General features: G+C 37.3%; 1 protein-coding gene across 6 annotated transcripts; it reads left to right on the plus strand.

Moving 5' to 3' along the window:
- The first annotated feature begins 4,867 nt into the window (after positions 1-4,867).
- LOC131021493 (uncharacterized) lies at positions 4,868-20,514 on the plus strand. 6 transcript variants are annotated; one of them, XM_057950699.1, is made up of 20 exons: positions 4,868-5,301; positions 5,620-5,664; positions 8,402-8,569; positions 9,393-9,551; positions 9,897-9,962; positions 10,085-10,174; positions 10,260-10,562; positions 10,750-10,847; positions 12,319-12,354; positions 12,501-12,621; positions 12,707-12,943; positions 13,669-13,764; positions 13,881-13,946; positions 14,080-14,118; positions 14,183-14,317; positions 14,688-15,049; positions 15,630-15,723; positions 16,468-16,659; positions 17,072-17,166; positions 19,873-20,514. In XM_057950699.1, the coding sequence occupies exons 3-20, from the start codon at positions 8,447-8,449 to the stop codon at positions 19,889-19,891; spliced, it is 2,331 nt and encodes a 776-aa protein (XP_057806682.1). In that variant the 5' UTR covers positions 4,868-5,301; positions 5,620-5,664; positions 8,402-8,446; the 3' UTR covers positions 19,892-20,514. The 6 variants fall into 6 exon arrangements, 4 of the variants coding, with proteins under 4 accessions (XP_057806682.1, XP_057806686.1, XP_057806685.1 ...); XR_009100962.1 differs by having other exon boundaries at positions 5,005-5,301; positions 8,460-8,569; positions 17,072-17,225; XM_057950703.1 differs by having other exon boundaries at positions 5,005-5,301; positions 8,460-8,569.
- Positions 20,515-21,117: the final 603 nt, after the last annotated feature.

The raw sequence follows: 21,117 nt of genomic DNA on the forward strand, positions 1-21,117 counted from the left end.
TTTTGTGAACTTTGCGGAGGAGATATATTTGAAGAGAGAGATAACAGTGAGGCGGTGGAGGTGGACGAAAATATCAAGGATCAAAGGTGGGTTGGGCTTGATGGATCAAGATAGTGAATGGGCCGGTTCTATTTCCTTTAAAAGCAATTAAAAGCTTGAGGCCCAAATAAAATAAATTCACATACTCACATAAAAGCTTGAATGCTTAATTAAATAAATATGCAATACATATAAATTTAATTACTAAATTTACAAATGCTTTTGTAAATCATTTTTGTTGGAATTATAATAAATTCTTTTTCTCAATCCGGCGTGAATAATCTTAATTCTAAGTTCAAAGTTATTCTAAACTTAGCTCGAGGAAACGGGGTATTACAAATATTATCTCTAAGGTCCTTTGCAATAGATTGAAGAGTGTCTTGCCTCAGCTCATTGACCGTGCTCAATCTGCTTTCGTGGAAGGATGAATTATCCATGATAACATTCTTATCACCTTTGAAGCAATTTACTCTATGAAGAAGAAAACTAGAGGCAAGTTTAGGACCATGGCTTTAAAGATTGATATTAGTAAAGCCTATGATCGTGTCAACTGGGACTTCTTGGAAGCTGTTCTTGAGAGGTTGGGTTTTTGTAGTAAATGGCGTGGTTGGATTTCCTTGTGTATTCGCTAAGTCTCCTATGATGTTCTTGTCAATGGCATGATGGTAGGACCTATCATTCCGGGTCGAGGGTTACGACAGGGGGATCCGCTTTCCCCTTATTTGTTTATTCTTTGTGCCGAGGGTCTTTCGGCAATGGTTAATTATGAGATGGCACGTGGCTCTTTGCATGGGATCCAGATTAGTCGTAGGGGACCTGCGATTTCTCATTTGATGTTTGTCGACGACTGCATTTTTTTTTGTCGGGCTTCCGTGGCCGAATGTTCTACTTAGGGGTGTAAATGAGCCGAGTCGAGTCGAGTATTGCCATGCTCAGACTCGAGCTCGACTATTTTGATGAAGCTCGAGCTCGAGCTCGACTCGGCCGAGCTTGATTTTTTTGAGCTTGAGCTCGACTCGATGTCATATTTGTGAGCTCGAGCTCGACTCGGTTAAGCTCGATTATGGAGTCTTGCTTGAGTTTGAGCTCGAGCTCGTTTAAGCTCGTTAAGCTCGAGCTCGTTCAAACTCGGTGAACTCGAGCTCGTTTAAGCTCGTTTCATACATCTTATGTTCCTCCTGTTTCACCATCTCCACTTCCACCTGTTTCACCATCTCCACAGCAAATATTGCTAACTGAAAGTTAAGAGCAACACCCAACCAATAAAAAATCAAATCCCAACAGCAGCAAGCAATGAAATTCAGCAAGAAATTCGGCAAGCAATTAAGATATCAAAGTTCCAAACTCTAATCCACAAATTGAGCTAGATATATACCTTGGGCAATTTCATTATCTATTTAAACTCAGCTCAACCAAGCATGATTTTGGCAAAGAAAGAAGAGAAATAAATAAAACAATACAAGCATCGTTTGAACAAAAAAAAGAGAAATAAAACTAAGCTCAACCAAACTTACCGGAAAGTCCCAGAAATTCCTTGCTGCTCCGCTGCTGTCGCGCGCGCCGGGGTGCGCTCCGTGCTGCTCTGCTGCTGCTGTCGCTCGCGCCGGGGTGCACCGTTCGCGTCACCGGTGGCCGGTTAGACTCAGCCGAGATAGAGATGAGAGATTGGGAAAATGAGAGCTAAAGGCGGCGACTCTGTGCTGCTCTGCTGCTCTTGCTGTCTCGCGCGCGCCGGTGGGCGCGTCACCGGTCGCCGGTCGTCGTCCGAGAGAGAGAGATGAGAGATTGGGGTTGGGGCGGCTCACGGCTGGTAGGATTTAAGGTTTCAAATTAAAGCGTGTAATTCAAATTTAGATTTTGTTAGAATGGGCTTAGGGTTTGGGCCATTTTGTGGATTTTAAATATATTTAATTTTGGGCCAATATATAATACATTATATAATAATTACTTGAGCTCGATTAGGCTCGCGAGCCTAACGAGTCGAGTATCACGAAACTCGAACTCGGGCTCGGTACCAACTCGAGTAGCTTGAGCTCGAGCTCGACTCGACTAACATCGAGTCGATTTCGAGTAATCTTCGAGCCGATCCCGAGTAGCTCGCGAGCTAGCTCGACTCACTTACACCCCTAGTTCTACTCTCAAACGGGTCCTTGGTGATTATGAGCTCGCTTTCGGCCAAGGCATAAATTACCAGAAGTCTGGTATTCTGTTAAGCTCTAATGTCACTATTGGAGAGCGGGATTCTCTGTCGAATCTTCTAGGCGCGTGGTCTCCTCTAAACACGGGTCGATATCTTGGCCTTCCTTGTCTTATCGGTCGCAAGAAGAAGAAAATTTTCCAATACCTTAGGGATAGAATGTGGGAGAGAATTCAAGGATGGAATGGTAAGAAACTTTCAAAGGCGGGAAAGGAAAATCTTATTAAGAGGGTGGCGCAGGCTATACCGTCTTTTTGCATGGCAATTTTTTCTTTGCCTACAGGTCTCACGGAGACATGGAAAGGTTACTTAACAGTTTTTGGTGGGGTAATAAGGCCGGTGAATGGAGGAGTATAAATTGGATGAAATGGCATAAGCTTTGTGTGGATAAGAAGATTGGATGTATGGGGTTTCGGAGTCTCCAACTTTTTAATGTGGCTATGTTGGGTAAAACTGGGTGGCGTTTGATTCATGATCTGAATGCGCTGATTAGTCGGGTACTAAAAGCTAAATATTTTCCCCAAGGCGATTATCTCACTGCCAAACTGGGGCATAATCCTAGTTTCACTTGGCGGAGTATCCATTCGGCTCAAAATATTGTGAAGAGGGGGATTCGTTGGCGGATAGGGGATGGGTCTGCTGTTAAGGTTTTTAAGGACCCATGGTTACAACAGAATGGAAATTTTTGGGTTCCTTCGCTTCCTCCGCCGGGTCTTGATAACATGTTTGTCTCTGATCTTATTGATGCAAATACTGGAGGCTGGAATTTGAACCTCATTAATCAGTTGTTTCCCGATGATGTTGTGGCTTCTATTTCCAGCATTCCGTTTTGCCCGAGCTCTGGAACTGATTGGCTCATTTGGCACTATTCGTCCAATGGTTGTTACACTGTTAAGTCGGCCTATAGAATTGCGAGTGCTCTTACTCTCGATATTAGCTTTGGCGAGGAAGGACCTTGGACAAATATTTGGAAACTGAATATACCCCCGAAGGTTAAATCTTTTCTGTGGAGAGCGACAAAGAATAATCTTCCCACTAAAGAAAAGTTTTTATCGCGAGGTGTTCAGGTGGGCGGGGAGTGTGGTGTTTGTAGAGTGGGTTACGAGAGTTGTTGGCATATTTTCTTTGCATGTGCCTTTGCGGAGGAGTGCTGGCAGATTGGAGGTCATTCGATGCTTTTAACTTCCATCCGAGCTTCGTGCGACTCCTTTAAAGAAGCTCTCTCTTCCTTGCTGTGCAATGAAGATGGTGTTTTAGCAGCCAAGGCGTGTATGCTGCTGTGGCAGATTTGGAAAGATAGGAACAAGGCGGTGTGGAATGGCGTTCTCCCTATTCCCAGTTGCATTGTTGCTTTGGCTGCAAGCTGTCGGGAAGAGTGGTTGCTGGCTCGTGATGTTCACCCTTCTTCCTCCTCGGCTGCTGCTGGCTCGTTGCAGGTCAATGTGTGTGTTGGTTGGCATAATATCCAGGTGGGTTGGGTGCGGTGTGGAGTTGATGCTGCTTTCTTTGCTCATGATCGATCTATGGGCATTGGAATGGTTGTGAGGAATCATGTTGGCGATTTTGTGGTGGGAAAGACTTTGAAGGTTCTGGGCAACAGAGATGTGGCAGAGGGTGAACTTATGGGTATTAAGGAAGCCTTGTCTTGGCTCAAGTCCCTTGGTTTTGAGCATGGTTGGATTGATTGCGACAGTAAGATAGCTTGCGACGCTATTAAGAATAAAGAGAGGAGCTTAAATGAGAAAGGTGCCCTTGCTGATCATTGTCGTAATGAACTTTTATCCATGCCGGGTTTTTGGGTTTGTAATGTCCGACGTAATCAAAACGCTATAGCTCATTGCTTAGCGAAAGCTGCGAGAGATGTTTCTACGTTTCATGTTTGGAATGAACCCCCGATGTTTGTGGAGGGTCATCTCCATGTTCCATGTTCGTGTGCTTAAATAAAATCTCTCATTTTTCTTCAAAAAAAAAAGAAACAAAGTTGATTAGGGCGATGCTTTAATGCTCGACTATTACTCAATGCTCGAATACTCAAACGTCTAGGGTTGAGCACTTGAGTACCGAGTGGTGAGCGGTCGAGCATCCAGGAGCAGCAAGCAGCATCACATTTTAGATTCAAGAGAAATAGAGAGAAAGATGAGTGATGATGTGAGACATTTTAAATCCAGGAGAGAGCGTCGAGCAACGACAAACAACTTGATATTGTAAACGAGAAATTGAAGAATTATAGACGTGAAAGATGGTGTCGATGGAAGGAATTGTAGACATGGAGGAGAAAAGACGGTGATGATAGAAGAATCGCAGAATTGAGGCAGAGAGGAGGAAAGAGGCAATGATTGGAGAAATATTATTTTAATTTTTTTAGATATTTTTTATTTATTTTTATCTCTATTTTGTTAGAAACATTTTGTCAATTCATTCAAAATGTGAATATATTTTATATAATTTTTTTAGATGAGTTAGTTTTATCTTAAGTTTTTGAAATAGGCATCATCTACTATTAACTCTAACATTTATATATTTTAAATATGAAGAAAAAAAATGTAAAATTTTAAATATAAAAAAAATCTCAATAATTATCCGGCGGAATTCGACTCATTATATAATGAGTCTGATTTTAAATGATTGACCAAACAAGTTACAATTATAATGAAAATCGTGGCAATATTTTTTGTAAGAGGGAAATCATAAAATAATTTATTTGTATGTCAAGTATTAATTGCACTAATTTATTTGTATTAGAAGAATTTATTAAATATTGTTGGACGTAACGAAATTCGGGTTTTTTTGGTTTTCCTCTTCAGAATTTCGTCCCCAATTTGGGAAAAGAAACAAACAACCCTCTCCACTTTCCTTCTCCCCTATCCCCCGTCGTCCTCCTCCGCCACGGCCGCTGCCGCCGCAGCCCTTCCGACCGCCGAACCACGTTCCTCTTAACGAACTCGAAGTATCTGTGCTTCTCTTTCATTCCACCTGTTTCTCTGCTGTCTTCGACCTCGCGTTCGACGAATCTGCCTGCGCTGACTCGTTATCTAGTTGGGAATTCCGCCGCCTAAGCCAGCAGAGTAGGCAATTCTTCCTTTATCAGTTCGATTTTTCTGTTATCTGTTGTTTTTCCTCATTTTTTCCTTTCACTCTGTTCAATTGCGATCGTTTTGTCGGACAGTTTTTCTTTAGGGCTTATTTTTTATTTTTTTGGTTGCCTGGGTTGCCTGTATTCAGTTTCTGCGACTGCTACTTGTTTTATGTGCTTCTCTGTAATGATCAGTGTTGACTTTAAATTGTTGCAAATTGGTTTCTAGATTTAGAGTTTCCTCTGGCTTGTGCTGTAGTTATGGTATTTTCGATGATCTTAGTGCATTTTTTTTATTATTAATTTTCAGCACTCTGGCTCTCGTTCACTCGGCTCACTCGGCCATCATTCACAGGTAATTTATTTGCTGTTTTATCTATATAGAATCTCGTTTTGAATCCCGGAAGTTGCATTCACACAAAGGTCTAGAGACTATTACAAAGATGTGTTGCCTGGTGATAATTATTCTTTGAATATTATTGAATAAAGAGCATATTGATTACCTCATTAAGGATCAGTCCCTTCTTTGTTCTTTCCATTGTAAGTCAAATTAGTTGCGCACCTTCAGCATTTTCTGGTTGCCTGATTGTAGCAAACTTTGTAACCAATACAAGGGAAATTGAAGCACTTTATAGAAACTTTGCAATTTAATATTTAACCTATATAAATGTGAATGTCAATCCTTTTAAATGTTTATTGTTTATTGTTTATTGGTATTATTATTTTTGTTGTTTCTATTGTTGTTATTGTTACTATTATTATTATTATTACTCTTATTATTATTTTTAATATTAGCAAATAGATGGCAAATTGGCAATTAAAACCAATCCAAGAATTACTATTTAGCTCTCCCTATCTTTAAACAAAAAGCCATACAGGTTGCATTGCATACTTTAAACAAAGTTTCATTTTGTTCTCAATCAGAAAATCAAAAGAAAATTGTAAATGGAGTGACCATGGTACTTAAAGGGTTCCTCTTTCTTAATTATGTTGCATAAAACTAAACTGAATCAATGGGACTCAGAAATACCCTGTCAAGGTAAAGGATTGGTCGGAGCTGGAGGTAGATATTGAAGCTAAATACAATGCGGGATGATTTGAGTGTTTGATTTTAGAAAAAAACCCTTACAGTTTTTTTTGTCAGTTTAATACGTGGTTAGTGTACACTGTATCAACTTTTTTCATTTGACTCATTCTGAAGGGACCACACTATTACAGTAGTACACCAACCTTACACAAATATATCTGCTCTTTATCAATCCCCTCTGAGTTGGAGCATGCTATTCTTTTAGCTTCATATATACAACTAATTTATGACACATAAAGAAAATTGAAATCACAAGGAAAGAATGGCTGTCAACCAATTTAAAAATACTGAAAAATCTAGTTTACAGTTGGCGTCAGATGTTTGAGAAGTTGTAAGTCTTAACTACCGAACCCAACGAGGATCCACACATCAGCAACAAAAGCTCAAAAAAATGATAGTAGAATTTTGAAGTGCTAATATTGAGCAGCACAGAATGATGGTATTGGTTGCTCCATGCCTTTAGTAAAGCTGATTGACATTGAATTGAGTAGTCACATGACTCACATTAAGTGCTAATATTTAGCAGCACAGACTGATGGTTGCTCCATACCTTTAGTGACATGGATAAAGCTGATTGATGTTGAATCGAGTAGTCACATAACTCACATTAATTATGTTCATTCCCCTTTCTTGTGGTTAAGTGATATGATACAGACAGAGAGTAATAAAATTAAACAATTAAGCTGTAAAGGCTCTGCAGGCTTTATATGCTAAAAACTTGAAGATGAAATTACAATAATAATTTGACTAATTCCTAATCATTAATGCTGAGAAATCCCCCAGTTGCACTCACCTAGAGCTGGCCTTATATAATACCAGAGATCTTCTTGATTTTTCCCAGTTCCTAGTTATTCTCCTTTTTCTGTATCTGACTGCTATCAGTCTCTGGTGAAATAAGTCCAAAAGATAAAAGTAGAACTGAAGTTCCGAAGTCCCAATAAAACCACAAGAAAGATAATACTCTTCTAGCGCTTATATTGAGCAGCATGTGCTAGTGCTTTCCTCAACAGTCAACACCTATTTTATTTTTCTGAAACTGACTGGGATAAAAGTTGGCTAATATTCAGTAGATTGTCACATATTTTCTTTTTTCTTTTGTTGTGAAAAAGTGTTAATTACAGAAGTCAAGCAAGAGGATTAGGACGTGTAGCGTAATTGAACAGGTTGCTGTATTTTGTGCGTCCACAGATGACTCCTGTAAAGCATTCTATAGATGACACTTGCAAAGCATTTTATGCTATAAATAGGTTGTGCAGTAAAAACTATCATTCGATCAATTACTTATTTTTAACATTGAGCCTATCCCTTAGTTCTAGGCACCTAGATCAGGCCCAACACTAGAGGGATGCACAAATAAAAATGGCAATAGGGTCCACGTTGTGGGTTGTTTCACCGAACATTGTTGTGGGTCAAGCGATACTACTCGTTTGGCCCATTGTAGAAAAATGATATCATTATGATCTAGAATTGACAATTGTATTAACAACTATTTTTGATACCCAACATTCAGTACTAATTATTAAGAAATTAATATATCGTTGTTATATGCTTAAATCATATTTCATATGAACACTCACAATATTTCTAGAAGTGATTTAATTCTTTTTTTTTCTAGTACGATATAATTTTATATCTCATATTTGTTAATATTGATATCATTTTTATTTTTAGTGATTAGATTAATTGCCATTTCGATAAAACGAATCAATAATTTTGTGAATTTATAATATAATATTTATCACGTATTGGAGATGATATATTGATTCATTAATAGTTAGTCAATATAAAGTAATAATATATTAATGTTAGTTTATGTAATCTGCAAGTGAGTTTAAGGGGGAAAAACTTGCACTTTCTATTTTGGTAGTACTTTATTAATTAATATGTTGTGGATTGATCGTTTCAAAGTGTGATTAGCCATATAAAGCAAGCAATTCATGTTAGTCTTTATTTCTGTGTTTAAAATGCCATTAGCCTATCTTGTAATTAGTCTATGTGGTAGTAGAATTTCGATCGTCAAACAAATTATCAAGAGAAGGCATTACTATTTATGATGTCTTCAGCCATTCCAGCGATGCATCGCGTTGGAAGTTCAGGAAACACATCCAATTCAGTTCGTACTCGCAAGGAAAAGAGGTTAACATATGTATTGAACGATGCAGATGATACAAAGGTAATGCTCACTTTAGTTCAAAGAAAATTTTGTCCCTTTCATTGTTGTTGATAAGAGACGAATGGCTGGTATATTGAACATTGGTCTTATCGTCTTTTTACCTTAACTGTGCACTGCATACATAAGCACGAGTGCATGACACTTTTTCTATTTTTGCTGCTTGTTTCCCCCCACGGCAAGAGGGTACAAATGAAGAACAATTCAGCTTTTGTTGATTGTGTACCTATGTTAGGAAACTTAGGATATATAATTTGTCAGTTCCATTGAATCTGAACAGTAGCTGTTAGGTTACACTACTTATCTGCTGTTTCTTTTTGGACCAAAGTCTAATAACTGGCATTGAAGGGCTGTAGTTGTGAGTTGTGTTTCCTTTATTGGCATAGACATGTGTTTTAGTTTTATTCGGCTCCTTAATATGCAATAGAAGATAATTTATTTGAGATGAACATATAGAAGAAAATTGCTACTGCCATGTAAATGCTTCTCTTTCGACTTTGAAGAGATCTTGATACAGCAGGAAAGGTTTAGTGCTTGTGTATGCTTTGGAAGATGATATATGGTCAGACTCTGTTTCTTCTATGTGAGTCTTTTGGTCCTTTATCAATGTGGACTGCTTTTTACATCCATCTTGTTACAAGACTAAGAAATGTCCATGGGGAATATAATTGATCACACATTTCTTAATCTGATTATCTAATGGGGAATTCTATTACATAATAAATTAATAATCACAAATAACCAGTTCTTTCATACTGCATTTGTTTTGCTCAAGGGATGTTTGATTATATCAGTCACATCTATCGAATTTGTTATTTATTTGCAGCATTGTGCTGGCGTAAACTGCTTGGCCGTATCGAAATCTGCAGAACAAGAAGGAAGTGAGTACCTCTTCACTGGTAGTCGTGATGGCACATTGAAGAGATGGGCATTATCGGAAGATTCTGCTACTTTTTCTGCTACATTTGAGTCTCATGTTGATTGGGTACAAGTTTGTTTCATACTTGGTTAAGTCTCTTGTTTACTATTTTCTTATACTGTAATGGTTATGAAGGGAAGCTAATATAGGATTGGAGGTCTGTGATATCTTATCCACATCTAACATATTGGTCTAACTTGGTATACAATTGATTCGCTGGCTCATTCCATACCAAGTTCAAGAAACCCATTTGTGCAATTAGTTCATATTGAACTGGTTCTTTTGAGCAAAATAATGATTTCTAGATTAGAATTTTACAATTGCTCGATAATTTGAATCCATTACTTAAGAATTCTTCTATGCGTTAGATGACCTCTTATAAGTGTATTTTGAAACATGTTGGTGGGGCAGGTTAACGATGCAGTTCTAACGGGTGGTAACACTTTGGTCTCTTGCTCCTCTGATACCACTGTTAAGGTTAGTGCAGTTCACATTTATTTCATGATGTTCTCTTTCTTAATAAAGATGAATTTATCTATTTAGTTTTTATGTGGTGCTAATACTAGGTATGGAATTTTGCTCGAAAAAAAAAATACTAGGTATGGAATTGCTTGTCTGATGGAGTATGTGCCAGGACGTTTCATCAACACTCTGACTATGTCACTTGCCTGGCAGCAGCAGAGAAAAATGTAGTCTTTCTGCCAAATAATTAATATTCTAAGAATATGATATTGTTCCAGACATCAGTTTATGATTCTTCTCTATTGTGCATAGAGCAATGTCTTTGCCTCTGGAGGCCTTGGTGGGGAAGTTTTCATATGGGATCTGGAAGCTTCTCTGAATCCCGTTTCCAAATCAAGTGATGCAAATTCAGATGATTGTTCAACTAGTACTAATGGTTTGGGATCTTTGCCGAGTACTAGTCTTCGTCCTATCAACTCAAGCAATAACATATCTGTGCACGCCACCCAATCTCAAGGCTATGCTCCAATTGCTGCAAAAGGCCATAAAGAGTCAGTTTATGCGTTGGCAACTAATGACCGGGGAACTCTTCTTGTATCCGGTGGAACTGAGAAGGTGCGAGCTCTGGTTGTTTGTCTGGTATTTTGATGAAGTATTAGTTTTAGTTCATCTCATGGGAAAGCTATATCAAGTGATGCTTCTTTTCATTTTGTCAGTGCTGTTCATTTCAGATGACATCCTAATCTATTGTTTGACCAACAGTTTTCTAATTGATCCAATATCGTGTGATGATTTTTCATAGGTTGTGCGTGTTTGGGACCCCAGGACGGGCTCTAAGACCATGAAGCTAAGAGGGCACACAGATAATATCAGAGCGCTGTTATTGGATTCTACAGGCAGGTTAGTTGAGGGGACTTCCTTTATGTGTATTTTCAGGGTGCTGTGATATCAGCCTTTTGTGACAAATATTTACACTGAGAGACATTAAATACTCAACTTGGTAGTTACTCTTGGATTGATATCGGTACTCAGCTTAAGTTATCAGCCATGACCTTGAAATTCATGTTTAGCTACTCAAGCTCAAAGCTGGTCCTCATTTTGTGTTAGTAAATGTAGTGGGATGATAGTTCTGCTAAGTGTTGTGAGAAAACCTATGAAGCACCAGTACGTTTCTGAGGGTAGCGTCCGAGTATTAAAACGAAAAAAATACGAATACGTGTAAATACGTCTGAAATACGTATTTAATACGTCTTTTTCGTTATTTTCGTATTTTTGTTTTTAGGGTTTGAGAAATACGTTTTTAATACGCCTGTTGACTAGAAAATACGTTTGACCCAATTTAAAAAAGAAAAAAAAGAAGACCAAGCCTACCGCGAATTAGTTCTCTGAATTTCTCATCTCCTAAACCCTACATATATGCAAGCGGCGCAAATCCCAGCCCATTCTTCGCCGTCGCGACTGCCGCCGCCGCTGTTCTGGAGCAGTTCATGAATTGGAGTGTGAAATCCCAGCCCATTCCCCGCCGTCGAGACTGCCGCCGCCGCCGCTGTTCTGGAGTAGTTCATGAATTGGAGTGTGAATTGGGTTTTTATTGGGGGTGCGTATCGTGGAAGATTGGGGGTTAATCGATGGGTTAAATTCTAAATATTAAACACTCTAATATTGATGGTAGGCGGTGGGTATATTGGGGTAGGCGGTGGGTATATTGGGGTGGGTTTAATTATGTTATTTATTTACTTGGGTGGCCGATTGGTGTGTAGCAGTGTAGGTAAGGGGTGGGTTTAATTTTGTTATTTATTTATTTACTTCTAAGTTTTAAGAATTAAGTAGTTATTTTTTATATTTGGTTATGAATTAGTTTCTATAATATATATATTAATATTATTTATAAAATTATTATAAAAATTAAAACGTATTTTTAACGTATTCGTATTGTAATTTTTGGGATATTGACGTATTTTCGTTCTCGTCTCGTATCGTATTCGTATTTCGTATTCGTACCGGTGCTTCCTAGGAGAAAACATGAAACTTGCCTGGATGATGCCACTTGATTCTGAAACCTATAGTGTTATTCTAGGACCGAGTTAAATTTACTTCTTTTCTTTATAGGAACTATCTTCCTTAACAGAATGTTGGTCTTTTGTTGTCATGAAAGTAGTGTTGCATGAATTTCAGACACTCGTTAGCCAAAATATTTGTTTAGTAGAGATTGCTCTCATTAGTTTCTTTGTTGTTTGTGGCAATAGGAAACAACACAAGGTGCGTCAACTTGGTTCCAATTATTAAGCTTCTAGTAACCTGCTTTTACTGTGACCTCTGATTACATGTCATGCTGAAATGTATAATGCATATCATTTCTGTTAATTTGCAGATATTGTTTATCTGGCTCGTCTGATTCTATGATCAGGTATGCGTTTTTGCATATGCTACTAACCACAGGAAGCATCATTCATGAAACAAGTGTTATTAACTTATTATAAACCATGGTATGACCATGTGCTTTTTCATGTTCCCTCTTTGATTTCTATAATTGTGTGGCTGAAAATTTCACAGGTTGTGGGATCTTGCTCAACAGCGATGCATTCATTCCTATGCTGTGCACACAGACTCTGTCTGGGCACTAGCCGCTACTCCATCATTTAGTCATGTTTATAGTGGTGGGAGGGACCTTTCTGTAAGTGTGTCTAACTTTAACATTATAAATATAGCCTCCTAATATTGTGCTGCTTGTGTTTATATTACCTTACCTCTTTATGTAGTTGTATTTAACTGATTTGGCGACAAGAGAAAGCGTACTGCTATGTTCAAAAGAACATCCTATACTGCAACTAGAACTGCATGGTGATGGTATATGGGTTTCCACAACGGATTCTTCTGTACATAGATGGCCTGCAGAGGCGCATAATCCCCTTAAAGTATTCCAAAGAGGTGGCTCATTTTTAGCTGGTAACTTGTCTTTTTCAAGGGCAAGGGTTTCACTGGAAGGTTCTACACCTGTGAGTCTTATAGTTCTCTTCTTTCGCTCTTAGTGACAGTTTTCAACTTTCAGTCTCAACAGAAGAATTAGTTGGATGCATCTTTATTTTAAATGCAGCAATTTTCTTTCAGTTATTGGTTTTACAAATTTTGAGAGGGAAACTGCAGCTGGATCGTTTTCTGTACAGTTAGCAAATGTCAATGATGTCTTGCTTATGAAAATGCTTCGGAGTTTTTGGGGATGTTTTAGGGGAGGATATTCTTGGAAAGGATTTATGCAAAATGTTCGGACAACTCCAATGTTGTTTGGTTATCTTTTGGATGGTTTTAGAGTGTAGTTACAATATTTGAAGAACTTTGGGAGATAGAAAACGATGTGGTTTGGAGGGAAAAAATGGTGTTAAATGTTTTCACTTCCTTTTGGAGAAAGCAAAAGTGGGGTTGAAATATAACCTAAGATTCCTTTTCCTTTTCAGTTATTCCCCTAGGCATAATAGTACTTGTGGTAGTAGTAGCTCCAAATTGAACCATTAATGATCAAAATTTGGAATAAAGGACAAATTAGTAATCATAGTGAGTATGTTGTTTGAATATGTACCTGCTTACCAAAGAACATTTCCCAATACCTTTTATGATCTGTATGTAATCGAGGTTTTAATGAAATTAAATTGTTATCGTGGATTCTTGTGCAATTTTTGTGTGGTAATTTTGCAAAGTAAGCATTTGACTATTTAAGTTTCTGTAGGTTCCTGTTTATAAAGAACCGTCTCTTACCATTTATGGAACTTCGGCTATAGTGCAGCATGAGATTTTAAATAATAGAAGACATGTCCTGACAAAGGTAACTCGATGTTGATTCCTTTCTTAGCCTCACTTGTCATTGCAGTTTCCCTACAGCTATTGCCCGTTTTGTAAATTCAGTTTTCTAAACCGATTGTTCAATATTACATTTTCAAGGACACTGCTGGTACAGTAAAGTTGTGGGAAATCACGAAGGGTTTGGTCACAGAAAATTATGGAGAGGTCAGTGATGTGCATAAACCAAATAACTTTTTTACATTAGCAATTTCAGTGGGAGATCTGGTGGGAGTCTGTTAGTAGTTTTGGTAGTTTCCAATTCCATGCTATCTGAGTTTTGTCTGTTTTGCTTTTTCAGGTTCCATTTGAGAAGAAGAAAGAGGAATTGTTTGAGATGGTATGTACTTTTTGTTAGCATTCCCATATATTCATGTACATTTTGACTTATTGGCCATATTCAGGTGAATGTTCCAACATGGTTCACAGTAGATACAAGGCTTGGGAGTTTGTCCGTGCACTTAGACACACCACAATGTTTTTCTGCTGAGATGTACTCTGCTGATCTAGGGATTGCTGGGAAACCTGAGGATGACAAGGTATTTTCTGAACACACATATCTATGTATATATATAATCTCTTGATCCCTACTCCCCCTGATCTCTTTTAGTGTATAAGTGTATTAGCTATGACTGGCTTCATAAATACAAAACTTTCCTATGGGCTTATTCTCTCCGATTTAATAGCATTCCATAAACCATAGCGTATTAATCCCCCGGGTCAGTGGTACCTTGTATTTCCTTACTTAGATAACTTTTTCTTGCTAATAAGATCCTTATGGTACTTTTCTTTTCATTGTGATGATGATTCAATAAACATTCATAACCTTCTAATTTCTTATTCTTGTCATGTGGTGTTCTTCTGTTATTATTGGAAACTAATTTAAATTGTCCTTTGTTTAATATGTAGGTCAATTTGGCAAGAGAAACCCTCAAAGGGCTATTGGCGCATTGGTTGACCAAAAGAAGGCAGAGATTTGGGTCTCAATCTTCAGCTAATGGAGAAATTCCACCAGGAAAGGAAATGTCTACAAGAACTTTAACCCTGTCTCGAATAGAAGGAGATAGTAATTCGGAGAATGACTCTGCAGTATATCCACCCTTCGAATTTTTAGCAGCTTCCCCTCCTTCCATTGTTACTGAAGGCTCTCAGGGAGGACCCTGGAGAAAGAAAATTACTGACTTAGATGGAACTGAAGATGAGAAAGACTTCCCTTGGTGGGTTCTTGATTGTGTGCTGAATAATCGCCTTCCTCCAAGGGAAAATACCAAGTAATGTCAATCCTCTTTACTTGCTTGAATTGGTTGTCTTGCATTTCTCGAGCCTGCTGCTAGTTACTTATTTTGTATAGTTTTGTGTTATGCAATGTCAGAAGTCTGTTGAAAACAGTCACTTAACTGTCTGAAGCTGCATGCCATTCATTGGTCATGAAAACTTCTCCTGATTGTTGTGAACTCACTTCCTCAGAAACCTAATAAATTGTTCAAAGATGCTGGCGTTGTAATTTTATTAGGTCTGGAGGACTCATTCATGCACTTGAGCAAAACAATCGCGTGGCTTCTGCTTCTGCAAACTTCTGTATTTGCTTGATGAATGTGGTTTTGTCTTTTACTTAACCCAAGAATGTGATAGAGTTATCTTGAACTGGATTTGTTCTTACCTGAATCGCCTTTATAAGCTTTTGAGCAAGTGATATGTAATTATAGTTTTGTAGTCATCTCTCCCCATTCTCATATATTCGCTTAATATGATGTCATCTCTCCCCACAATTCTTGTTTCGGTGCTTTCCAGTGCTTGGCTTGTCCTGAGCTCTCTTGTTGTATTAATTCCATGTATTTTTTTTTATTGCAGATGTAGCTTCTATTTGCATCCGTGTGAAGGTTCTAATGTGCAGGTCCTCACACAAGGGAAACTGAGTGCTCCTCGCATTTTGAGAATACACAAGGTAAGAATTTCCACTTCATACCTTAAGGCTAATCTCATGAGCACTTTGGTTTTTAAAATGAATTGAAAATAGACATCTAGTTTTCAACTATGCAGATTTGTCTTGATTAGTGTCTTAGTGCTTGCAATTAAAAATGTAATTTTATTCTAGTTGGTGATTGCCATGAACCTAGCAATTATTGTCTTCCAATAGAGACAATATTATTGTCCATAATTAGATGAAATGAAAATAGACTTCTAGTTTTCGACCATGCAGATTTGTCTCGGTTAGTGCCTTAGTGCTTGCAATAAAAAATGTAAATTTTATGTTAGTTAATAGTTGGTGATTTCCATGAACCTAGCAATTATTGCCTTATAATAGTGTCAACAATATTGTCCATAATTATTTGGACATTGATTCATTATGTAGAAAGTTTTTCAATAGTGTAAATATTATTCTGGTGATCTGGCTATTAAAAACCACCCACTATGTGAATTTTGAAGGTTCCACCTTTTCTTTGTTTTTTGACAAACCTCTTAAGGCTCTTACTCAACTAAGCATCTGAGTATTGGATTGCCCCTAAGAAAAATTATTAGCGTTTAACACAATATCAGGTTCTAGGTGAAGGAATCTTATTGCAGTAGCAGTGCCAATGGAAATAAGTTCAGTGTGGCCCATCACTTATTTTTTTCTTCTTCTGGATCTCAATAGAAGATGTCCTTCTGGCTCATCAGTTTATGGTTTCCCTACTCTTTGTTTTTATAGGTTGTCAACTATGTGGTAGAAAAGATGCTTCTTGACAAGCCAATTGATAATCTGAATGCTGATGGAACTTTTGCTCCGAATGCACCTGGAGGTCAGATTCCACATCCAGTTGTAGGAGATGGTTCTCTCCGATCTGGGCTGAAACCTTGGCAAAAACTCAGGCCTTCTATAGAGATTCTTTGCAATAACCAGGTAAGTTGTTTGCTTTCTCTGTGATAGAGAGACTGACTCGCATCTGAAAAAGTTATGTGTCACTTCTTGATTCAATACCTATAAGTAATTAATATGTTTTCACGGAAGAAAAGCTTGGAGTGCATTTTGTTTGGAAAAGGCTCTGCTTGAAAGGCTGTTCTTGCATTACTGCTCTTGAACTTGCGATATTATGATTTTCTATACTTCAAAGGCCTGAAAGCTCAAAGGCAAGGGAATCTTTTAGATTACTTCTGTTGCTTACCTGCAGTATCACATTCAAATGCTACTTTTCCAGTCCCTTTTTATTGACAGATCTCTCTTATTATTTGAAATATTGTTGGATTGTGTTTCATGGTACGTTTCTGTATAGATGAAGTTTTCTCCCATGTTAACTTCTCTAGTGATGCTCCAGGTATTACCTCCAGACATGAGCTTGGCCACTGTTCGGGCTTACATATGGAAGAAATCTGAAGACCTTATCCTTAACTACAGAATTGTGCAGGGCAGGTGATGAATAGATTTCGAAGGTGATACTACGTTACAAGCCTAAGCTAAATATCTTATGTGTGAGTTTCATGTAAATATGATTCTATTCAAATTACAATCTGCCTATACTGATATGATTTAACTGTTTCTTGAATACCTACACAAGAAAACAGACACACCAACCGAAATGAAAAGTGAAAATGAAAATGAGATGTAGCAGAACCAACTATTGGAATCTCAAAATTCCAACAGATATTGAAAAGTAAAGAACTGTTGGAACCTTTTTTATTCGAATTAAGTTATACCTATCTTTTTTCCAATCCAAATATATGATGGAATTTTCATTATAGCTCCTCCATCGAGTTAACCTTAGGGATTTTACCATTAGAATATGATGCTTTTGGAATTCTAGAAATCCCATCAGTAAATTTCTTTCTGGTGGAACTTTGTTAAGAGTTTTATTAATTTGTTCTAGCAGTTGATCATGTTTTGAACTGAAGACGATGTTTCTCATGTATTTATAATTTATTATTTTCGATTTTTTTTCAACTACCAGGCTACGCGTTCTTAGTTTTGTGAATATCACTAGTTCTGCCAACAATGTATTAGTTGTATTCAGGGGAATCGAGTTTGAATTTCAGCAGCATTTAGATTTGAGTAGAGAGTTTGCTATTGAATTCTAAGAACTAGCCCTTTGCATGGATTTGAATGGAGAATCTATAAAGAAAAGTTAGATTGACCATTGATGGTAACTAAATTTTATAGCGACCAGATTCTGGCTGTTGTGATGAATCTTCATTACCGGCATAACTTTAAGCCCTAGGGGGAAAATATTACTTGGTTACTCCATCCAAAAATATAGATAAAACCACTTTGATAAAATCATGCAACCATATTTTTGAGTTATAATAAGATTCCTGGGGTAAGTCAAAGCCTTAAAACAGAGAATCCTTAATTTGTTGTCTTACTAGAAGATGCTTGAGTAGAAACATTGATTAGTAAGAATTCAAAAGGTACAACACGCATTTCTTATTAAAAACATGAAGACATGGTTCTAACCATTTCCCATGTCTATTCTAAAAACATGGATAAGTATCAATGACAAAATTAATATATCCTATTTCTGAGGATCGTACATATGGTGCCACATTACCCTGTTTCTAACATTTTCTTGGCTGAACAATACTTTTCCTGCCTTTGGTTGCATCTTTTATGAAAACATCTTTGAAGGAAGGTTTACTGCAGATGGACCTGCCTTAAGCTAGAAAATCTATACAAAGTAGCAAGTGGAGGGGAAAATTTAATAATATGCGTATCCCACAAATATACTCTTTCCTTCTAAAAGTCGGAAGTACTAGAATCCAAGAATATTTGTTCTGTATGGACAATTTATGCTGACATATGCTTGTTTGCAACTTTTTACTGGTAAGATTTGGTTACATGGCTCAGGACCAGGTTTACATATAACAATTTATTTATTCTGCATGCAATAAAAATCCCATGCCGTAATGAACACCAAGTTGGATTAATTCTCTAAAGTATGTATGAATAAATTTCGTCTTGGCTAAATACCCCTATCCACTGACCAACATGCGAGTATTTAGAATATCACGGTAGACAATTCGTGCAGTAAAAACTGACTCTCACAGTCTCACTCAAACTAGAACAATTACTGCTGTTAAACCTATTAGTTGGCTAGTTAGCATCAGTTAGATTTTCGAAGATAAAGCCACCATATAGACTGATGTATCAAAGATAACATTCACCAAAGTTTGAGATTGCATCTTAAGGTTTTGGATTTGTGGATTCCCCATTAGAGTTTTAATGACAGCATCAGTTTGAGGGACAGAACATAGTGATGAAGAGAGGAGCTCAAAAGCGATGGTAAGGTTAGAGTTGGGCTTCATTGATGTGGTATAAGGTATAAGTGAGTGCACTTGGTGGCAGAGGCGAGGAGTATTTGGTGGATAAATCTGAGAGAGAGAATTTTGTGTTAAGCTGATAGAAATTCGTAATTAATACCTTAGACAATAGCATGCAACTCTTAATACTGAATTTGGTAATAGCTTAGATGGTATAACATGACCATTTGGTTGAGCAATGGCCAATGGTAATCCCAGGATTACCAACTGATCTTCTCTTGAGTTTCTATTGGAATTTCCAAGTACTCTCTTTTGTATGATTTGGCATTTGCATAGTGGATCATGAACTGCCCTTTTATTTACTTTTTAGTTGGTACTGCATATATTTTATTCAACATTGATCTTGAGGTGGAAACCGTTTTATGCAGTCTTTCAGTTTAAAATGGTGTTAGTCCGTACAGGAATATCCACCGTATTGAAAATTGTGGTTTAGATGTGTGTGCTGTTAATAAGTTTAACCCATAAAGCAGAACAAAATTGGCAATCACACATTTGGCCTTTGTAGTTTTCTTTGCAATGCTTGATTGCTTGTACTGTGAACATATTTGAAGGTGTCCTTGATGTCTCAAATTGAATGACATGAAGGGAATGGTTGTTTATTTGGGAATTACCAAGCAATGGTTGTTTGTCATGTTGTCTATGTTCCCATGCATTTCTTGGATTTTTTATGTACAAAATTTCAGTGTATTTTTCATTGAATTCTAATTTGGGGTTTATTTGACCCATCATTAGCTTACTTGTCGCTCCTTTTGAGAGCCAACAAGAAACTACTTGGAACATAACTGTAGTATTTTGTTATTAACAGGAGCCAGGTAGTTCTATGATTAATTAGGTTGCTTGGGCGTGTAAATACTCAGAAAGTTGTGCATCTTCAGAAGCTAGAAATGTAGCATATCACCAAATCTTGGAAAACGAAGCCGTTGCTGGAGAGAAGAAATACCTCATGAAAACTGTGCAGATTGCTCTCTGAATTGAAGGTCTCGTGATGCTGCGATGCGTGACTATCTTTCTTTTTGGGTGCCGGCATGGACGAGTTTAGCCTTTTGATTGTGTGGTAACTCGCAGACGTGCTGGGAGCTAATAGCATATGTGGAAATATTTGAGAACTTTCAACGGGTAGCTTTACCCAAAGAGTAACCAGTCTGAGGGATTTGTATTAAAAAATTACTGTTGCGAAGCAGTGAAGGTCAATAGATTTTTTTTTTCTTTTTCTTAAAAAAAAATAAAAGCCTTCACCAATCTTAGTTATTTAATTGGTAATTTGATAAGATAACTTAAACTTCACCTGTAAACTGTTCAGGTTTGACTGTTGATGCTGAAATTTAGCTGGTATATTTTTGAATCAAATTTAGGTTACCGTAGATTAAAGACATAATTAAACCCTCAAATGTATTAATCTTAGTCGCTGAGACCTGTCGCCTGGAAATGCAGATGTACGATTACAAAATTGCTTTTTTTCTGGTTTTTAGTTTATGTCATGCTTCTAACGGGTAGAATCTAATTTCCTTTCATTGTTTGTTATAACTTGATGTACAGAAGTTGAAAATAAAATGTGTTTGTAGTTACCGTCTAATGGCGAGTGTTTATTCTTTTGGAAACCTTTCTACTTGTTTTCTTTTATCATGTTCTAGAAATTTTTTTATTTTTTATTTTTTAGCATAAGTAACTGCTTGAATTTCATAGGGAAAGAAAAGATTACACATTATATATGTGGGGTGGAATTTGGAGTCTCGCCTAGCCATAAAGTGTAGTGCTTCATGATCCCGTGTTGGTGTTGCGTTGTTGCGTCCAAAATAAATTGGAATAGATAAATGTTGATGCACAACATCAATAATATAAGGAATAAAATGTGAGGAGTATGATTCCAATCAAATCCTAATTTCCATCTCCTTGAGAATAAGGGAAACAACCAACAACCTTGTTTCTAAAATCATGAAAAACACCTCCTCGACTCGATACATCGTTTCTTTTTAGAAAAAAGACTTCTTTTATCTCCATTTCTCTACATTTTGGTGTTTTAGTCACTCCAATTTTTGTCTACAAACTTCAA

Source organism: Salvia miltiorrhiza, chromosome 4 (genome assembly GCF_028751815.1).
Source record: "Salvia miltiorrhiza cultivar Shanhuang (shh) chromosome 4, IMPLAD_Smil_shh, whole genome shotgun sequence".
Lineage (NCBI taxonomy): Eukaryota > Viridiplantae > Streptophyta > Magnoliopsida > Lamiales > Lamiaceae > Salvia > Salvia miltiorrhiza.

Excerpts from the sequence above, each read along its gene's own strand:
- LOC131021493 (XM_057950699.1), top strand. The coding sequence starts at position 8,447 with ATGATGTCTTCAGCCATTCCAGCGATGCATCGCGTTGGAAGTTCAGGA. Across the intron at positions 12,944-13,668 it reads CACTGGAAGGTTCTACACCT|GTTCCTGTTTATAAAGAACC; the intron begins GTGAGTCTTATA and ends AAGTTTCTGTAG. Across the intron at positions 13,947-14,079 it reads TCACAGAAAATTATGGAGAG|GTTCCATTTGAGAAGAAGAA; the intron begins GTCAGTGATGTG and ends TTGCTTTTTCAG.